General features: G+C 49.8%; 1 protein-coding gene across 6 annotated transcripts in view; it reads left to right on the top strand.

The window, feature by feature from the left end:
* The first annotated feature begins 6,837 nt into the window (after window positions 1–6,837).
* Window positions 6,838–20,787, top strand: part of CFAP65 (cilia and flagella associated protein 65) — a 32,460-nt gene continuing 18,510 nt past the window's right edge. For 5 of the 6 annotated variants that reach the window (XM_070422167.1, XM_070422164.1, XM_070422165.1 and 2 more), the window contains exons 1-15: window positions 6,838–6,913; window positions 8,657–8,706; window positions 9,111–9,283; window positions 11,888–12,069; window positions 12,467–12,569; window positions 13,033–13,199; window positions 13,373–13,572; window positions 13,865–14,004; window positions 14,529–14,751; window positions 15,125–15,390; window positions 15,687–15,887; window positions 16,100–16,459; window positions 18,106–18,243; window positions 18,949–19,194; window positions 19,700–19,924. In XM_070422167.1, coding sequence (XP_070278268.1) covers window positions 9,155–9,283; window positions 11,888–12,069; window positions 12,467–12,569; window positions 13,033–13,199; window positions 13,373–13,572; window positions 13,865–14,004; window positions 14,529–14,751; window positions 15,125–15,390; window positions 15,687–15,887; window positions 16,100–16,459; window positions 18,106–18,243; window positions 18,949–19,194; window positions 19,700–19,924 — 2,580 coding nt within the window. In that variant the 5' untranslated portion in view covers window positions 6,838–6,913; window positions 8,657–8,706; window positions 9,111–9,154. Of the gene's footprint in view, window positions 6,914–7,489; window positions 7,673–8,656; window positions 8,707–9,110; window positions 9,284–11,887; window positions 12,070–12,466; window positions 12,570–13,032; window positions 13,200–13,372; window positions 13,573–13,864; window positions 14,005–14,528; window positions 14,752–15,124; window positions 15,391–15,686; window positions 15,888–16,099; window positions 16,460–18,105; window positions 18,244–18,948; window positions 19,195–19,699; window positions 19,925–20,787 lie in introns of all 6 variants that reach the window. The other variant, XM_070422163.1, reaches the window with a different exon arrangement.

The following is a 20,787-nucleotide window of genomic DNA, read 5'->3' as shown; positions in this document are numbered from 1 at the left end:
TGGGAACTGATGAAGGCATCTTCTAAGGCTTTCCAGGGCCTTTAATACACTTTTACACAAAAGCTTTTTAAAACGGAGCCTGCATGAGGTTGGAGGAGGTGTAGTGCCTCTTCATCTTCTAAAGGGGCAGCATGAGAAGACACACTGACTAACCTTGGGGCAGATAGAGATGGAGACAAAGGGAAGAGTTGATAAGCACATCTCTTCACACTCAACTTATTGAAAAATGTTATTTGTGTATCTGTTCTGATGGCAGGATCTCTCATGATAGCAAACTCTTGAAGGAATGAAGAGCTTTCTGGAAGGAAGGAAGCTCGTGTATTTGGGCCAGTGGCCAGCAAGAAGTTATACATGGCCAAGTAGGAGAAAATGTTATTAGAGATTTTTTTAAAAACCCAGTGTTAGAAGCTGAAGAAAGGGCTCAGAGATCAGGGACACGGAAAAGAGCTGGACATTCCTGTGGGCAGTTGCTGGCCACATTTTTCCAGAGTACCCCTGTCTGCAGAAACTTGCAGGACCTGGACAAAAATATCCATGAAAATAAACTAGAAGCACCCTGCTGCCCCACTAAACTCCAGGTGTATCTGCATCTGGCTTCTGTGCACACCTCCAAATGCCCAACTTAAGTAAATTCAGAGGAAAGTGATCAGGCATATAATGGGACATGGGTGTGGCTCTGGGGAGTAATTGGGGAGTGTAGGGGTGGAATGAAAGATTTCTTGGTTTTGAACCCATTATCCCAAAGAATCACAAAATGGGAATGATCAAAATCTAATAAAGATGGGGGAAATACACATTTACAGTAGAGAATCCTGGCAGACACCACTTTAGCCAAGTGATCAAAGTTAACATCACCAATAAAACATATTGACATCATGTACCCTCTAATACAAGGCACTGAGAAGGGCATATCACCTCTCTGTTATGCTTCTCAATAATGGACACCTCACTCTATTATAAGAAACTAGAGGCCCGGTGCATGAAATTCGTGCATGGGTAGGGTACCTAGGCCTGGCTGGCGATCAGGACCAATCTGTGGAGTGACCAGTGGGGCAATCAGGGGGGCCCCCTGCTGTCACCCGCCTTGGCCAGCCTAGTACCACCCACTCACCAGCCATGCCTCCCGCTGCTGCCTGTTGCCTCCCTCTGCAGGGTGGGGTGAAGGGGGGCAGCACTGGCACCCACCTTGGCTGGCTTGGGACCTGCGGGCTGGGGGCAGCTCCTGCATTGAACGTCTGCCCCCTGGTGGTCATTCTGCCATTTGGTCAATTTGCATATTAGTCTTTTATTATATAGGAAAACCCAAATTGAGGAAAATTTTACAAATAATGGACAGTACTCTTTTTAAAAAAATATATTTTATTGATTTTTTTACAGAGAGGAAGGGAGAGGAATAGAGAGTTAGAAACATTGATGAGAGAGAAACATCGATCAGCTGCCTCCTGCACAACCCCCACCGGTGATGTGCCTGCAACCAAGGTACATGCCCTTGACCGGAATCGAACCTGGGACCCTTCAGTCCACAGGCCGATGCTCTATCCACTGAGCCAAACCGGTTAGGGCTGGACATTACTCTTAAAGAAAGTCAAGGTCATGAAAGACTAGGAAAACTCAGGAAATGCATAGGTGGGATCCTGGATTAGATACCAAAACAGGAAAAGAACGTTAGTGGAAAAACTTGTGAAATCTAATAAATTTTATACTTTCATTAACAGTATTTATTGTATCAAGGTTAACTTCTTAGTTTTGAGAAATGATCTATGATCATGTAAGATGTTAACCTCAGGGAAAGTGGGTGAAGGGTTTATGAGACTTCCTGTACTATTTTTGTAACTCTTCTGTATATTTAAAATTAACTCACAATTTTTAAAGCATCTAAAAGATAGAATCTCATAGACCAGTCAAAGATGGTCTCCTTTAGCATACATGAAGTTCAAGCCAACTTCCATACTCAAAGGAAGCCAGTGGTCATGACTCCTTTACTTGAGAGAAGACCCTGATCAGAAATGGATTAGAAAAGGGTTTGAGGAATTAGATAGAATGGAAAGTAACAAAATAATGGTGTTCTTCATTCATTCAGAGCCTGTCATGAGCCAGGCACTGTGCTAAGTTCTTTGAATATTTTATTCCACTTAAATTTCACAACCTTTGAGCTGTTAAAGTTTTCCCTGCTATGGAAAGAACAAGATCATAGCTGAAAGCTGGTGCAGTTGAGATTCAAATCCAATCTGCTTTACTCCAGAGCTTGTTCTCAGTCACTCCACAGTACTGTCTTCTCAGAAATATCCCTCATTTAGTTCATACCTCAAGGTTTCTGCACTGTGGGTGGGGAAAGAGGAGATAGAAGGCAGGAGGAAGTGGATGGGCTGGTCATCAGGAGCTGTCCATGGTGCTGGTCAGAGAGACTTGGAGCTAGAGGGCCAGCAGGAGATGGTGTAGGGAAGACAGCTGGGAGGTCTCACACAGAGAAGGAGCACTGTTCAGAGTAGAAGGAAAGAGCGGTTAGATGTGGTAACAGGTCCTTCACCAATGCGGAGGAATTAGAGGGGGAAAGAAGCCGGTGAGGTAGGATTTGTTTTTGGGTCTAAATTGCAACTAATAGTATTCAGTATAGCTATACTGATTATTGAAATCTGGAAATACTTTGGTACTATTTGGTAAATAGTCACTGACTGAGTCCTCCACTGCTGTGGTGGCTGCTCTCTCAGTCCCTCCCTGTGCTCCCAGGTTCCCCCATGACCCAGCAACTGAAGGGTTAAGGCCTGGCACAATGTGGGCTCCCTGAACTCTGCTCCAGTTCCAAGGCCCCTTCTCATAGGTCATGTCAATACCTTACCAATTGTTAAATATTTTACCCCTGTTTATCCCCATTTTAAAGATGTGAAAAGCGAGGTTCTAGAATGTTGAACAATTTACTTGAAATTGCTCAGCTACTAAATGCTAGAATCAGGACTTGAAATCAAGTCTTCTGGATCAAACCTCAGGTCCTTTCCCCTTCATCTCCCTACCATTGGCCTGCATGTCTATATACTTTTTGTGGGGATAAAGAATATTAGGAGAAGGTTATCTAGGGGGCTTAGGTTGGCACAGGAGACTCAGAAAACCCTTTGGGGGCCCCAGGCAGAATAAAACTCTTTTCTTTGAATTCTCTTGCCATATGGCAGCCTACCCCAAACTACTGCTAATTTTGTGCCATGGTAACTGTTTCAGGCTGGAGGTGCCATCAGTCTCTTAGTGCTCTCCCCACCCCCTGCTGCTCTAGGGGAACATGACACTCTAATGCAAAAAGTGCTCTATGCCTGCTCCTTGATCCAGTCCTAAACCAATCCAATGACCCTTTTAGCTGCAGTCTTCTCTCACACTCCACCCCTTGGGCTGAGCTTAGAAGATTTATTCCACTAATTTCACCTCTTAATCTCATTCCCGTAAATTAAATATGCCTTGGATGAAGACCTGATTTCCAAACTAACACTCCAAATGGAGTCAGTCACAGGGAGAGAGTTTTACAAGTGCTAGAGCTGGGTTGCCTTGCCATCTGGACTGCAGATTACTCTGGCATCTCCTTTTGTCTTTCTCCACCCTGGAGCGGCAAGGCAGCCTCCTTCTTGGAGAAACAAGAGGAGGATGTAAAGAGGAGAGAAACTTCTCACCTCTCCAGTGTGCAGCAGAGAGGCTGGGAGGTGGTAAGAGAGGAGGGTGCACAGGCCAAGTGGTTTATTTATAGGGACCTCCCATTCAATCAGTGACTCTGTGTGTGTGTGTGTGTGTGTGTGTCTAACTTTGTTGTCTAGCATGTGTCAAGTACTTTACACATTCATGATTACTCAGTCCTTACACCAGCCTTTTGATAATTATCACCAGCCTTTTGATAATTAACAGATGAGAAAAGTGAGGCTCAGAGAGGTCATGTGACTTGTCCAAAGCCATAGCCAGTAAAAGGCAGAGTCAGGATTAATATCAGATCTGCCTGATTTCTCAGACCAGAGTCTTCTCTATTCCATAGTCATGAGAGTTGGAGGTAGCGAGTTATGGGTGGTGTGGATATGTGTGGAAAAATGCTTAGAAAAGATACTTTTGTGTGTGTGCACTGGAGCCCAAATCACTGAGTGTGCTTTATCTTTATTACCCCCACACCCAGCTTTCTACTGGAAGGATTTGAGTCCATCTCCTACTCATCCTCCTCCTCCTGTTCTCCTACATCCTGGTCTTTGTCAATTTCCTGAATTATCACTCACCTTTGTTTGGAACTTTGAACCAAATAACACCACCCCCATTGTCTTTTTTAGATCCATGAAGGATATAGTCACTAGGACCCAGCACCCATTATCTCCTACTAGAGGCCCGGTGCATGGATTCGTGCATTGGTGGGGTCCCTCAGCCTGGCCTGCACCCTTTCGCAATTTGGGACCCCTCGAGGGATGTAGGACTGCTGGTTTTGGCCCGATCCCCGCAGGCCAGGCTGAGGGACCTCACCGGTGCACGAATCCATGCACTGTGCCTCTAGTATGCATATAAGATCTTTGGTTAATCTCTTCTCCCCTCCTCCCTTCTCTCTGCGATTCATCAGTCTGTTCCATGTTTCCATGCCTATGCATTTAGCGTCTGCCCCTTGGTGGTCAGTGCACGTCATAGCTACCGGCCGAATGGTCGAATGGTTGAACAGTCGCTTAGGCTTTTATATATATATATATATATATATATATATATATATATATATATATTCTGGAGTTCTGAAAAGGGGGGCTTCTAAAGCAAATCTCAATTAAAGTCATGATTGTGGGGACATCCTCTCCCATCCTCAGGCTCAACTCCTTGCCACGCTCTTTTCTATGCTGTTCACCTCCTGGGGCAAAGTCTAGGTTGGGTCTCTTTTTGCATCTAAGATATACCTTTGAAATGTCAGAGTAATCTCCTTTCCCAGACCCCTCAAGGCACAATCCCCCACCAGAGCATGAGACCACAGAACCCCTCATTGTTATCTTGTTCCCTCAATACCATCTCTACGTGCTGTAAATGTTAATTACTAACTATGCTGCACTCACCAATGTAAAAGAAGTATGCATCTCTGTTTTACTTTTTGTTCAGTCCCAGAGATTTCCTTACTTCGCTTTCTCCTGCTCCCTTAATTTACCATCTATGAATTTTATGTAACCCTCCTTATGTCTCCTCCTTTTATTCCAATGTATAAAATAAGCTGCAAAGCTGCCATTCTGCAGAGTTTTTTCTCAGTCCATTGAAATTTTGCTTTCTGCCAGTTTGGCTCAGATAAATTTATAAAAAACATTTGGACGTTTCTTATGTCAACACTACTAAGAATTCCCAAGTCCAGAATCCACCAAGGTTTGGGCAGATCTCTGGAGGGACAGTCCCCCAGTGAAGAGGCACAAGGATGTGTGGCTCCTAGCATGAGCTTTTCCTCCTACTTTTTAAAAAATTTGACTTCAGAGAGGAAGGGGAGTAAGAAAGAGTTAGAAACATCAGTGATGAGAGAGAATCATCAATTGGCTGCCTCCTGCATGCCCCGTACTGGGGGTCAAGCCCACAACCCCGGCCCGCAGCCCTGGGAATGTGCCCTTGACTGGAATCGAACTGGGGATCCTTCAGTCTGCAGGCTGGCGCTCTATCCACTGAGCAAAACAGGCTAGGGCTCTGCTTGTGGTTTTGTCTCTGGGATTGCTGAGGCCACCACCAAGCCTTGCCCCAGAGTCACTTCTCCTTACTTTTTTTTTTGACCTAAAAATGAACAAACAGGTCTCATCATTCCAGCTGAGTCAGGATGACCATTTCAAAAGAGCATAGGGGAAAATCAAAAATGAAATCATTACAGAAACTATAAACAGCATAAAAGTTATCATGTCCACACTTCAGGTCTCAGATTTGAGAATAACATTAAAATCAGTTCAAAGCTCACTGAGTTCTGCATTCCTTGATCCCAAGTAAACTCCTAACCTCACTGTGCTTGCATAACCAAATGGGCCCTTGGCCTGTCCCTTCCCTCCAGTCCAGCCAGCATCTGGCCATGTGATCTCCCAGGCCAACTCAGTCCACTTTGTCAACAAAATCTATCTTTTACCTTTCACGAGTAAACCCCAACTTTCCCAAAATGAGAATTTATTTTCTGGATTTACCCCGAGACTCATTAAGGTTTCTCCCCTTAACACCAATCCCCATCACTGTCCTGGGCAGTGAAACATCTTCAATTGTCCATGAATGAACTTTGAGACTTTTGGCTTCACCCATCAAAGGCATCTTCACCAAATGAGACCCTTCCCCACAATACATCCAGACGAATGAACAAAGGGTCCAGAAATCCATAGTATGTATAACAATGCCTTCTTCATACATTAACCTTCAGATCCCTTCAGAGAGTTAACTTTGTGCTGGTCAGGAGATAAGGACACATTTTCTCCAACCAGCAAAAGGAAGCCATTTGCAAAGCAATGTGCAAATGAGAAGTGCTACGGGCTGCTTTTCAATTAACAATTGCAATCACAGAATGAAGTTCCGCTTGAGATTCTGACCCTGTGTCACCAACTCGTGGGGAAAGAACAGGAACGACTCCCACTCAGGTGATGTGTCCATGGAATAGCTTCCTATGAATTTGGTCGTCAATTAAAGTCACGATTGCGGGGAGGTCACGACAAACAAGGGACTATACATATCATGTTGCAACTGGTAGAAGCCCAGTTACTATTTGCAAGGAAAGTCGTAAAATCAACAAACAGTGTAGGACTTAAAAGTTGGGCGGAGCTTTCGCCTTCTCTGAGCCATGACTCATTTGGGCTGCCGTAGTTGCCCTAGGATACCAGAAATCGACGCTTCCTGTATCTATGGAGACGACAACAAGGCGGCGGTGTGAGTTTTGAGCGTTGATCTCAGGGACTCAGGAGCTGCTGCGCGAGTGGCCAGGAAGGTATCTGCCCCAGAGATCGCCTCCTCCGGGAAGTGGCCCCGGGTCCCCTCCTTGCCCTTCAGAGAGTCCCGTGGAACTGAGACTTGGGCGAGATCAATCAGACTGGGATCCCGAAGAGAAAAGAGGAACAGCTATAAGTAAATTTTGTCCCTTCATTTTACCTATTTCTTCCTCCCCCAACTCTACACAACGACCTGCCACTTTTCTCACTGCTCATTTAGGAATTTTCAGGTTGGAAATTAGAAAATTAAGCAAACTGACAATATATTTTCAAAGTCCTTAAAATAGAAAATTTGATTGAAAAACACCACCTCCTTGCATAATGATTGCAGATGTGTGTCTTTTGGAAGGGTGGTGCAGGCCAATGTGGAGGTTATGATCATTAATTATAGTAAAATAAGTTTATCTAGGGCTTTTTCAAATCCTTTATTTCATTTGAGCTTAGCATTAACTTTGTGAAATAGTTAGCATAACCCTCACTTTACAGGTGAGGAGACTGAGGCTCGGGGATTTGGAGAAACTTTCCCATCTCAAATGAATCTAAGCAGATACCAGAACCCAGTTTTCTTTTTCCAGGATCAGCACTCACTTTCCTAAGCCCTAAACTCTGACCAGGACCAGCTTTCTACCTCATCCTCTCTCATTTCTTCTACACTCACTGGGATGTTCCATGTGCTGACTGGAGACTTTTTCAGAGCCCTGAAGTCACAGGCATTAATGAAGCAGGGTAGAACTACAAAGCCATCTAGTAGCAGCAAAGTAAGGGACCCTCTTCTCTGTTTCCTCAGCTTGCATTTCTTTGATTGCATTTGAAGGTACACTTCACAATTGAAGGTAGGGGCTTACCTTTCTTGTCCAGTGCCTAACAGGCACTCAGTAAATGCTTTGTGAGTGAATGAATGAAGGAATGAATCTAATCAGAGGTTTTGAAGATGTTGCCAATTAGGAAATGAATAGATTCTGAATGAACAGAATCTTTTGCTCTGGGTAGGTGGTGGGTAGGGGATGGGAGAGTGTCTGATGGAAGTATGTAAATTTCTAAAGGGTGACCATAACATTGTCTACGAAAGCATAATATATTATAATAAGGAGCTGACCCCCAAGCCTAAAAAGAGATAATTTTAGGCCAAATAAAAGACAAACCACATCTACTCATATACTGTTTTAAGAATTAAAGTACATGTGAAGGCCTTACAGCCCTGCCTGGCAAGTTCTCAGTTAATGTCAGTAGAAGGTTTTATTAATTTTGTTATTGTTATTCAAAGAGGTGGGGAAAGATACTGAGTTGTCTGCAAAATATACATATGTTCAAAAAAGGTATTACATTGATGCTGTCCAATATGATAGCCACACGTGGGTGTGTGTGCTGAAGGGAGTCTGCTAAAGGAAGAGGGTATTTGAGGAGATGGAGCCACAGCCTTGTCTGTTCCCCTAGAGGAGGGCCAAGCATCGTTTTGAGTATTTGGTGAAAGCTGTGGACGCTCTCTCTGGAAAAGGTCACTTTCCCATACACATGATACTTTGCATATAATTTGCCTATATATTTGCATATAACTTATAGCTCTAGTCCACCCATAGATTCCTTTGCTTTAAAAGTTGTTTCATTTATCCTTGGGAGGAGTCATTATTTCAGTGAGTGCTTACTTTAAACCTGGACTACAGGTTGCATACTGGTAGAGAAAACCCAGAAGACTGAGAGCCCTCCAGTCTCATTAGCCTCTTTGCTCCTTATTCTTCTCACAGGATCAAGACACATTCAGAGGAAAGATACAGAGAGAAAAAGCCAGACAAAGGTAATGCATATGCTTCAGTAAGTCTCACTGGGGGCTTTCTAGGAAATGCCAAGTATGGCCATAGAGGGCAGGGTTCCTCTTCCAGGTGCCTTTGCTGAATGCTGAGTCTTTAGGTTCCCAGCCCTGGATCTCATTCAGGCTCATTCCTCATGGTGCCAGCTCACATCTGTTGCCAGAGCTGGGAACCAGGCACTCTTCCGTGATAATGATGGCCATGGGGAGTCTACTCCATTGGCCTCTCTTTTTCATGTCCCTCCTGTCTCTCCTCTGGTCTCTCCCAGCTCCAAACTGGCAGGAACATCCGGCTTAGCCAGGAGCTCTCTTTTCCTTCAGAAGGCTCTTCTTGTCATGACCCCTAGGACTTTGTGCTTTATCAATATGTAGATGTTGATTACTTTTTGCAGCCCCAAGCCCCATCACAAGAACGAGAGACAGCAGGGATTATACCATGACTTCCACATCGTACCTGAGTACCAGCACAACGGCCATTCCCACTGTCACTGGCAGCAGTATTGCCATGAGTGTCTGCAGCAGCAGTAGCAATGTCAGTGCCCGTGGGAGCCCACATCCGGGGCAGGTGAGGCAGGGTACAACAGGGCTAGGGCTGACGGAGGGGTGGCAGGAGAGGGGAGGGTAGGAATCTGAAAGGACCTGACTCTCATGTCTAAACCCATATCTAGACCTTGTACAGATGGAGCACCAAGCTGGCTGGCATGATGGTAGCAGTGAGTGACCGTGGTGGGAGGGCTCTAGGACCATGTGAATTGGAGACTGATAGAGTAGCCAGGAGCTCCCTTTTCCTTCAGAAGGCTCTTCTTGTCATGACCCCTAGGACTTTGTTTTTGACCAATACATAGATGTCGATTACTTTTTGCAGCTCATAGGGTTCTCTCTATGTGATAGAGCAAGAGTGGGAAGTGGTGGTCTAACGGTGGGACTACGGGGTATGGCTTTGTCTTTGAGGCAGTGTGTGCCTGTGTTTGTGAATCCTTAGATGTGGTGGTGGTTGCACTTGCCTCCCTATGGACCAGGGGTCTTCTCACCCCTCCATCTTTGCCATTCCAGGCCTGTTTGCCCTAAGATTCACTTACTACCCTTCCCTGCTCTACTCTGAGCTGGCAGGAGATTGGAAGGTGGGAAGAGGGGAGAAGCCAGAGTATTTCTCTTCTGCCCTCTCCACCCTCTCCATCTCCAATAGCAGTTGCATCTCTCTGTGACTCCAATCCACTCCGGACAGGCCTGTGGTCTCAGAGAAGCCCACCACCTCATCTAACATAGGTGTGGTTGCAAAATATATATATTTGTGGTTGCAAAATATATAAAGGCTAGCAATACACACACACACACACACACACACACACACACACACACACACACACTAGAGGCCTGGCGCGTGAAATTTGTGTGTGGGTACAGTCTCTAGGCCTGGCCTGCGATCAGGGCCATCTTCCCCAGCTGCCCACAGCTGGCCCTGCCCCCCCCCCCCCCCCCACGCCTGGTTCCTGGTTCACCATCAGGCAATCGGAGCCTGCCGGCCAGGGAAAAAGACCAAGAGGTGGTCAGTGCGCCTCATAGTGACTGGTCCAGTGGTCATTCTGGTCATTCTGCCATTGGGGTCAATTTTCATATTACCCTTTTATTATATAGGATTTTAAAAATAGATTTCAGAGAGGAAGGGAGAGGGAGAGAGAGAGAGAAACATTAATGATGAGAGAGAATCATTGATTGGCTGCCTCCTGCATGCCCCCTACTGGGGATTGAGCCCATAACCCAGGTATGTGCCCTTGACCAGAATCAAACCAGGGACCCTTCAGTCCCCAGGCTGATGTTCTATCCACTGAGCCAAACCAGCTAGGGCTGGTTGCAGCTTCTTGTTGATTCTAACTTCTGGTTACTTCATTATCTACTGGTTGTACATTCAATTCCTTGTTTTAAATATCCAGAGTGGCTTCTGTTTTCCTGGATGATTGATGCACCAACTGATATTTATAATAAATTACCCTTGCTCACCCATGTAACCTTTTCTCCATGGAAAAATTGGGAAAGAAAATACGATGTTGGCCAGCTGAACTCTGCAAATATTGACATTGAGAGTATAACCTCCAAGAGAGGAGGGATTTGCCAGTCATGTTCACTATTGCTGTCCTGGCACCTAGCTCAGTGTCTGGCTCATAATAGGTAGTTAACAAATATTTGTTGAACAGATGAATATTCCTTATGCTATATATCCTATATAATAAAAGCGTAGTATGAAAATTGTACCCTTGACTGGGAGTTGTCCAGGAGTTTGACCAGGGTGTGGGGCTGGCCAGGGGAAGGGAGGGAGGCCCTGGCTAGTGGCAGCAGCAGCAGCAGGCAGCTGGGGGAAGGGAGGAAGTACCCGGCCAGCAGCCAGCAGCTGCTAGGGACCCTACCAGTGCTTGAATTTCATGCACTGAGCCTCTAGTAACAATATAAAATGATCCTTGGTCAAAGATAAAATGGCAATGAGTTGAGCCTTCATAGCAATGACTGTGGTAGGAAGAAGCACCTGGTTCATCCTCCTTCCTCCTTGCCCCCTAGGGGGGTTCCCATCCCCCCCTCCTCAAATAGATAGGGATCACAGATGGGAAGTATTGCCACATGGCACCTCTAGTGTCATCAGGAGTAGTGCTTGGAGTGGCCCCAACGTTAGGGCATGGGGTTGCAGGCAAATTGACTCCTTCCTTTACTCCACCAGCCAGTTGAGGGAGGAGAGGGAATGGAGGAGTATCACTGTGGTCTGGATAGTGCCTGTGATATACCACTCCAGCTGGCAGAGACTTCTGTAGTAAAGGGTAGGATGGGGAGGAAGGAGGAGGAGGCAGCATCTGAGAGGTGTGGTGTCTAAGGGTGCATTGAGGCACACAAAAGGATAGCTAAGACCGCTAAGAATGCCGATGCAAGGACCAGATGAAATGGCCTACGGGAGGCTTTATGGGCAGGGTTGCCAGGAATCTAGTTGGAAAACCATTCTGGTGATCTCAGTAGAGATAATATCTGATTCCAGGGTCTGCCTTCCCCTCACCTTCTCTCTCCAGACCATCCCTCATGGCTGGGGTATGATTCATTACTTTCTGGAGGTGGAGAGATCTTTGCCTGTACTCTGGATCTTGGAATCCTGCTCCAATAATTCGTCCTTCTGTCTCTGGCAACTGAACAGCCAACCAGCTCCAGGAACACTCAGGTGTGCTTCTCAAAGAAGGACAAAGTGAAGAAGAAGGTCATCTGGGGCATTGAGGTGGCTGAGGAGCTGCTATGGAAAGGCTGGGAACTAGGGAAGGAGATCACCAAGAACCTGGTTCTGAGAAATCTATCCTTGAAAATCCAGAAGATGAAGTACAGGTACGAGTATGAGTGGTCAGAGACCCAGCCTCTGATCCCTCAAACCCCCAAAGCAGGCACTCTTTAAAAAAAAACTTAAAATGTTACATGAATTCAGAAGAGTGTATAAAACATGTGCAATTTGAAGAATTATGGAAAGTGGAACCCATGTGACCAGATTAAGTAATGGAATAAGTGTCCAAAGCTCCTTCCATTATGTGTCCCTCCCTATTGGAATACTAGCCCTACCTATAAAGTTCTATAAGAAGAATAGTAAAATGAGAGAGATAGGTCCTCCTGTGACAGAGCCCTGGTTTTTCCCCTTTATGGTCTCAAGGACTTAAGCCTGCTTAGCTTTCCAGGGTCTTATTACTCTGCCCTGACCCTGAAGTGTGTGTCTTCTGGTTCTCTCCTGCAGGCCCCCCAAAACCAAGTTCTTCTTCACGGCCATGCCTCAGACCATCTTCCTGAGCCCGGGCATAACCCTCACACTCCCCATCATCTTCCGGCCTCTGGAGGAGGTAAGGCTCACCATGGTGAGCAGAGGGCAATGAGCGACACATCCACAATGACCTTGGAACTGACAGAGCAACACAGAGGCCCCTCCAAACTCCAGCTGGGAAAGCCCTGGAAAACTTAGACCCTAAATTCATTAGAGCCTAAACTCATTCCAGTTGGATGCGGCTCTGCTACTATACTGGTCATCAGAAAGCCCCAGGTTCCTTGACCTCTTCCTGCTCTCAGGATGTTCCCCCTAAATATGTTGTTCCCCACAAAAGGGGCCCCATATCTTTGAGACCAAGACAATGGTAGAGCACAGATAACCAAACCTCTCCTCAGAGACTGAGATGGAAAGCCATAGCCTAGCCCACCCCTCAGTGGTTTGGGGGGAAAGCCATGGGCTGGGGAGGAATGTGAGGTCCCTGAGTACTACCCAGGTACGACTGACCAGGGACTGCCTCTGCCCCCACCCCCTCACTGCAGAAGGAGTACATGGACCAGCTGTGGTTTGAGAAAGAAGAGGGGAAGTTCTTTGTGGACCTGAGGGCCACCCTGCCTTGCCACAATCTGATCTGCCCACCGTCCCTGCAGTTGCCCATGTGTGCCATGGGGGACATGGCTGAGGCCTGGTTCTGCCTGGACAATGTAGGGTAAGGGGCTCAGAGATGGGGAAGCAAAAGGGTACCTGGGAGAAGAGAGACTGGCCCATCTGGTGGGGAAAAAGGTAGGGGGAGTAAAGAGTGCTGCCCAGCCCCTCTACCTTTCTAAAGCAGGGGCAGTGAGCATAAGGAGCCCAGTGGCTCTGACTTGCCCCACCTTCCAGGGACCTGCCTACCTTCTTCACCTGGGAGTTCTCAAGCCCATTCCAGATGCTGCCCAGCACGGGCCTGCTGCAGCCAGGTCAGGCTTGCCAGATCAAGGTGACCTTTCAGCCTCTTATGGCTATCATCTATGAAGTCCAGGCCACGTGCTGGTATGGGGAGGGCAGCAAGCAGAAGAGCAGCATCCAGCTGCAGGCTGCAGGTGAGGCTCAGCCTCTCACCTGTCCCCAGAGCCCACCTGCTGCACTGCCCTGGGTCTTAAAGCCTCCATGTGCCCCCCAACCCCACCTTCTGCCCTGGCCTGGCCCCCACGGGACCTCCACCAGCTTCTTGCCAACCTCCAGCCCTGCAAGCCTTGCCTTTTCTTTGCCTTCCTTGGTGTCATAGACCAGTGTTTCTCTGGGTTCACCTACCTTCTTTAGGGGTCTGTTCAGCTGGGGCCACAAAGGCCCTGGTCAGTTTTTCCCCAAGACTCTCCCCCAACTCTGCCTCAGGCAAATGCGCCCAGCTGCTAGTGAGCATAAAGGGACCAGAGGACCAGGATGTCGAGGGCTTCCAGAAAGTGCTGCACTTCGGCTCTGTGGCTGTGGGCTGCACCGCCGAGAGGCAAATCAAGCTGTATAATCCATCAGTGGTATACATCCTGTGCATGGGGGTGGGAGTGGGGGCAGGACTCAGGACCACAGGGCTGGGTGCTCCTGACACCCACCCCTGTACAGAATGTCCCCCTTTCTCTCCACACCTTTGGCTCCAAGCCTCACATAACCCATGTCTATTGATACATATACAGTCTGTGTCAACATGTGTCCTCCTCTCTTCTCAGCTGGGGGACTGGGCTTTGGTATTCCATGATCCTCCAGATCAGTCCCCAGATCAGCCCCAGGACTGTCCTGATCCCAGAACCACAGCTAGCCTTTATGGTACCTTTGGCGGGAGGAGGTACCCTTCTGGTCAGTCCCAGTACAGAGCAACAAGGAGCCTGCCCCACCTTACTGCAGGGCCCCTTCCTTACTCTTGGTGGAAGTAGGGTCACCAAAGTTGACAAGTGAGGCACAGGCTGGATGCCAGCTGCCCTGACCCCCTTGGCTAGGCACCTTGGTAATGACAGACTGCCCCACTCTGTGACCTGACCCCTCCTGTCCTCACCTGGCCCCACAGGTGAGTGCCCCCTTCAGGATTGAAGTGGTTCAAGACATGCTGCCCAAAGACCAGGCCTTCTCATGCCCCACGGCCTATGGCATCGTGCCTCCAGGAAAGAAGAAATGTGTGTCGGTGTTTTTCCATCCCAAGACCTTGGACGTCAGAACTCTGGACTACGTGACTGTTATGCCCTCTGGCTGTGCCTCCCCAACCCTGGTCAAAGTCGTTGGTTTCTGTAGAGGTACTGGCAATCCCAGGACGCTGCAATTCTCTGGGGACAGGAGCAGCCCATGCTTAGGATTGGGAAATGCTGCTTGCCTGCTAAGAGCCGGTTGCCTCCTTGCTCTTCAGCCTCTGTGTTTGCTGCCCCCTGGTGGACTCAGTGGGGAATCAGTTGAGGACACCTGGAGATCATGTGCCTGCCCTCACTCCTGGGGACCTGGAGGTCTGCTCAGGCTGCTGGGCTCCCAGCCTTTCCAGCCTGGCCGCCTGTCTCCAGGCAGCACCACCTCCCATCAGTGGGACCCTTTCTGAGACACCCTTGGGGAGGCTGATAGTTCAGCCCCACCCAGGCGGCAGGGCCCACTCACAGGGACCCCATCTCCTATGCCCAGGTCCTGATGTGTCCCTGCAGCACTACTGCATCAATTTCAGCTGGATCCACCTCGGAGAGCGCTCAGAGCAGTCCCTGTGGATTGAGAACAAATCGGACTGCACGGCCCACTTCCAGTTTGCCATTGACTGCCAGGAGAGTGTCTTCAACATCAGGCCCACCTTCGGGACCCTGGTGGGCAAGGCTCGCATGACCCTGCTCTGTGCCTTCCAGCCCACTCACCCCATCATCTACTTTCGGCGGGTGGCCTGTCTCATCCACCACCAGGTGAGTGGGGAGGGAGGGGTCAAGGAGGGGCTTCCCTGGGAGTTGGAGAGGCCAACCTGAGGCCCCATCATAAAGACAATGCTTGGTGCTCACCTCTTTATCTCGAACTTCTGAGGCCGTCTGCCTGGATCGTCTCCTCCAGAGCCCCAGCTTGGCTTTGGAGCCACAGTGTGGCCGGAGGCACCTAAAGTGAGCACCCCAACCCACACCCCTGGGCAAGGTCATTCAAACTGTGCCCTGACCAGCTGGTGGTGGGTGGGGGCTGAAATCCAGCTTCACATGGACAAATGTCACAGGACCCACTGTTCCTGGACCTGATCGGGACCTGCCACTCAGACAGCACCAAGCCGGCCATCCTGAAACCTCAGCACCTCGTTTGGTACCGCACGCACCTGGCTCGGGGCCTGACCCTCTACCCCCCTGACATCCTGGGCCAGATGCTGAGCGAGAAGAAGCTGGAACAGGATAAGAATGGAGCCCTCATGATTCCCATGGAGGTTCGATGGAACCCCCTGGGCCCTGGGGGCAGGCTACCCCCCCCAGACTCATGCCCCCTTCTTTAGCAATTCTTGGGCAGCCCTGTGCCTCCATAGCATGGTGGGGGTGACCTGTGCAGAGTTCTGGCAGCTTTGTCCAGAAAGAATCATACAGGTGAGGGGCATGTAGGAGGAATGCAGCTGGGCCTCCACCCGCTTGTCTCTCCCACCAGGACCTGGAGGACGTGCCGGCGCCGCAGTATCCCATCATCCCCCCCATGACTGAGTACTTCTTCGATGGCACCAAGGACCTGGCCATCTTCCCCCCGCCTGTCAGCCTGGAGCCTGTCGAGGTGGATTTTGGTGCCTGCACCGGACCTGAGGATCCCAACCCTGTCCCACTGTGCCTGGTGAACCACACCAAGGGCAGGATCACTGTGGTCTGGACACACAGGTCTAACTGCCCCTTCTGGGTGACCCCAGAAACCTGCGATGTGCCCCCGCTCAAGTCCACAGCCATGCGCCTACACTTCCACCCGCCTCACCCAAACTCTCTCTATGTGGTTGAGCTCGAAGCCTTCGCCATCTATAAGGTGTGTGCAGACACATAGGACGGGGAAGGTGGGTTCTCTGGCCCAGAGCCTGAATGGCAGGGCGGGGTCTGAGGGGGTTACAGAGGGTTCCTATAGGACCTATCCTCTCTTCTCCTTGCCAGGCTCTTCTCCTTGGCTTCTTGGCTGGGAAGTAGCCTTACTGGTTTGTGTTCTCCCAGGCTCAGGGCCCGCCTTGGCTGAGGGCCTTCTTGTCATGTGTGATTATGTCTCAGTCATGTGTGGCCTCCCACCCCCTCCAGAGGGAGATCTCAGCTGGGTCCAGCCCAGGGGGAATTCTGGTGTAGGAGTTGCTGCTCCTGGCTTCTCTTCTAGTCCTTGAAGTAGGAAGTAGTCCCTCTAAAGGAGCTGGGGACAGGAACGAGGGCCTGGGGACAGAGGTGCCAGGTAATTAGGTGTGTGTGGGGGGAGGGGGAGCTTATAGCACAGCACAGTTTCCCTTGGCCAGGAAACTCCATGCACAGGCTGACCCCAGCCCAGCCTCAGTCCCAGGCGCACATGGCTCCCTCCTCATCTCCAGTTGGTCCTGCCCTTTCTCTCCCTTCCCCTCTCAGCTCTGCCCACCTCACTGTCTCCTCACTGTCTTTCCCGGTGGCCTGGGTGGTGGGGCCCAGAGAAGACCTGAGCAGTGCAGTCAAGATTAGAGTCCTTTACCAGCCATGTGACCTGGGCAAGTGCCTTGATGTCTCTGAGCCCTGGTCTTTTCATCTATAAACGAGATCACATCCAAACTTCCGAGAAGTCTTTCTAAAACTGAGTCTTTAATTGTCTCCATTCTAATACCTTGGCAGTGGAATGTGGAAGTCTGTAGGAATGAGGCTGTGGACACCTGCCTTGGCCAAGGCTGAGCCTGACAGATATTTTCCCCCCTTTATTGATTTTTAGAGAGAGAGGAAGGGAGAGGGAGAGAGAGATAGAAACATCAATGATGAGAGGAAATCATTGATTGGTTGCCTCCTGCACACCCCCTAACTGGGGATTGAACCTGCAAGCCAGGCATGTACCCTGACTGGGAATCAAACCAGTGATCACTGGTTCCCAGGTTGACACTCAACTGCTGAGCACACCAGCCGGGCAGCACGTCAGATTTTTAGGTTGCATGCCTAGCCCTGTGCTGCCCGATACAGCAGCCACCAGCCACAGGGGGCCACCAAGCACTTGAAATGTGGCCAGTCCAAGTTGAGATGCGCTTTAAGGGTAGAAGACACTCTAGATTTCAAAGACTTAGCATGAAAAGAATGTAAAATACTTCGCAAATCACATATACCGATTATATGTTGAAATAAAATTTTATTGGGTTAAATAAAACATAATTGAAATTAATTTCATGTGTTTCACTTTATTAATGTGGTTCTTAGAACCTTTAAAATTATGTCTGTGGCTCACATTTGTGGCTCTCATATTTCTATTGGCCAGTGTCTCTCTAAGCACATTTCTCCAGGATGTCCTAGGGCTGGTGTGAGGACTGAAGGGCGGTTGCTGAGTGCTCGCTCAGTGTGGGGAGCCAGGCTTGCAGCAGGAGGGGCCTGATGAGGACTCCTGCAGTGCAGGGGGGCAAGCTGGGGTGCCACACAGGGTCGGACACAGGACCCTGAGCTTGTCTGTGGATCCACCCCCACCCCTTGCAGGTCCTGCAGAGCTTCAATAATATTGAGGAGGACTGCACTGTGTGCCCCTCCTGGTGCCTGACACTCCGGGCACAAGGCCACAGCTACTGTGCTGGCTTGGAGCACCACATCCCCCAGTATTCCCTGGACGCCCCCCAGGTGAGCATGGCCCAGCAGCAGTGGGCGGTGGACAGAGAGCCTGGCTTCTGCCATGGCCTGCAGATCCCTCTCCCTTCTCTGATGGTCTGAGAAACGCATCCCAGCACTCTCTCTAGCTGTCCCAACCTCTTCACCGCCAGTCCCTGGGGACTTTCTCCTGGGCCACGGCCCCGGAACTGAGGAGAGCCTGGGGCTTGGACAGCTGGTCCCTGCCTGCTCCATCTGAAATACACCCCTGTCCTCTCACTCGGGTTTAAAATGCTCCAGCTCCTTCGTTTCTCTGTGCCCCATTTACTGAACACCTGTCAGGGGTAGGGCACCACAGAATGAGCCCTTGCTGGGATTGCTGGGGCTTTCACTTTCTCAAAGTGGGGTTCCCCTCGGCCTCCTGCAGGAGAATCATCTAGAAGGAGCTGCTCATCCCAGAGCTCCTGAATCAGGACCTTTGAAAGTGGGTTCTTCCAAAAGATGGTTTGAAGGTGCCCTAAAATGAAAGAACTCTTCCTTAACCTTGGGGGGGAGGTCTTGGAGGCCTGTTTCCTGGGGCCAGTTCCTATGGTCACTCTGTCTCCCTGTCTGGAGGTCTCTGGAGGACTGAAGCATTTTTTGGTGCCAAGCTATGGCCTCTCTCCATTTCCTGAGTGTGTGTCAGGGGTGGGAGGGCCTGTAGATCTGAGCATGGGTCCCTCTTCTCTCGCACCCCAGCTGTTTCCTGCAGTATCTCCCAGTGAGGCCTCCTACCGCAGCCTGCTCCTCACCAACAAAGGCTCCCTGCTGCTGACCTTCAACCTGACCCCCAAGAGCAGCCCAGACGTCTATCTGCGGCCCAGCTCGGGCCTCCTGGCCCCTGGGGCCCACCAGATCTTCCTCATCTGTACCTACCCCAAGGGCAACGCCTGGAAACAGCACATTTTTTACTTCCAGTTCAATTTTTGCCCCCAGTATCTTAAGGTAGGAGTCAGGGGTAGGGGCCTGGGTCCTTGGGAGTGAGCCATAGTCTGGAGTTGCTCCCTTTTCAAAGCCACATGCTGGGGTTGGCCTTTAATGCTCACTTAAAGTAGCCAAGGGACTGCCACTCCTTCAGGAAGTGCATGGCAGGGAGGTGAGCAGCTCTCTCACCGCTCCAGGCCCCTTATGGGGTCTGGGTCAAGAAAAGGGATTCAGAGTTTCAACAGGAAGGAGCAAGGCAACACAAGACTCCTATCTGCAGGTGGTAGAAAGAGCCAGGCCAGAGAAAGGGTCTGGGGTGGTGGAACCATCAGTCCCTGAGCTCTTTCCAAGAATCATCTGGGTCAGTCCCGATCCACTCTGCCTTCGACAGAAGCTGCCCGGGCCCAGGCTGGTGGGAGGCCTTTTGCGGCCCCTTGGAGCTACCCACCCATGGCTTCCTGGGCATTCAGGGGCTACAGGGCTGCAGGGTGAAGTCAGGGCACTGACCTCCCTCCTCTGGCTCCAGGAGGTGAGCATACAGAGCCGGGAGGAGCCACTGCAGCTGAAGCTGGACACCTCCAAAAGCATCTTCTTCAAGCCCACCCGGGTGGGCTGCTCCTCCACCAGCCTCTTCACCTTCCACAACCCCGCGCGTCTGCCCCGGGAGTTTGAGTGGAGGGTCTCCCAGCAGTACCGAAAGATGCTGACCGCCCAGCCGGCCAGGGGGCTCATCCAACCCAATGAGAGCCTCGTGAGTTCCCTGCCCCACTGCCCAAGGCCATCCTCACCTCAACCATCATCTCTTACTCATGCCTCTCAAGGGCCAGGCTTACTATGTGCACTTCCCACTTGATCCATAGTCACCTCCCCCAGTCTTACAAGTAGATGTGATTGTTACCATTATCATCACTCCCCATTTTGTAAAGAAGAATTAAGACTTAAAGAAGAAAATCCATTCACTAAGTTAGGAGGTGCAGAGCTGGGACTTAATCCAGGGTTTCTGATGCCACTGCCCAGGGATGAGTTCACCCTCCTCCCATGGTCACCCAAAACTGTGAGATCACCGGGAGGTGGTTTGGAGCAGCTGGATTTGGGCCAGGAGTGAGGAAAGGGACTCCTAGAGGTCCCAGTGGCTGTCTGGAGGGGAGCACAGACTAGGAGTAGGACACCACAGAATGAGCCCTTGCTGGGATTGCCGGGGCTTTCACTTTCTCAAAGTGGGGTTCCCCTCGAGCAGGGCAACTGCACCCTCGATTATCACCTGTTCCTAGGACCCAAGCTAGCATCCTGGTCTATGGCCTTATATATTAGTTGGGAGGCCAAAACAGGCCACAAACCACTAGCACGTGGTCGGGGTAGTAATCGGCAAGGCAAGAGACAGACTGTGGAGTCAGCCTTGAGAGTTCACACCCAGCTCCCATCAAGCACCCTCACCACTGTGTGACTTTGGGCAAGTTACCCCAGTTCTCTGAATCTCCAGCTTCTCATCAGAAAACGAGGCACTAAAATAATACCACTTCCCTGGTGGGGACAAAGGATTGAGAGGCTTTGGAAAGTAACATGATATATATAGTGTGGGTAAGATAAACACTCAGGAAGGGTTACTATCGCTTG

The sequence above is a fragment of the Myotis yumanensis genome, unplaced genomic scaffold (assembly GCF_028538775.1).
Source record: "Myotis yumanensis isolate MYYU_CA2020_CCGP unplaced genomic scaffold, mMyoYum1.0.hap1 SCAF_8, whole genome shotgun sequence".
NCBI lineage: Eukaryota > Metazoa > Chordata > Mammalia > Chiroptera > Vespertilionidae > Myotis > Myotis yumanensis.
Note: the sequence above shows the minus strand (reverse complement) of the source record. Positions and strands in the feature narration are given on the sequence as shown.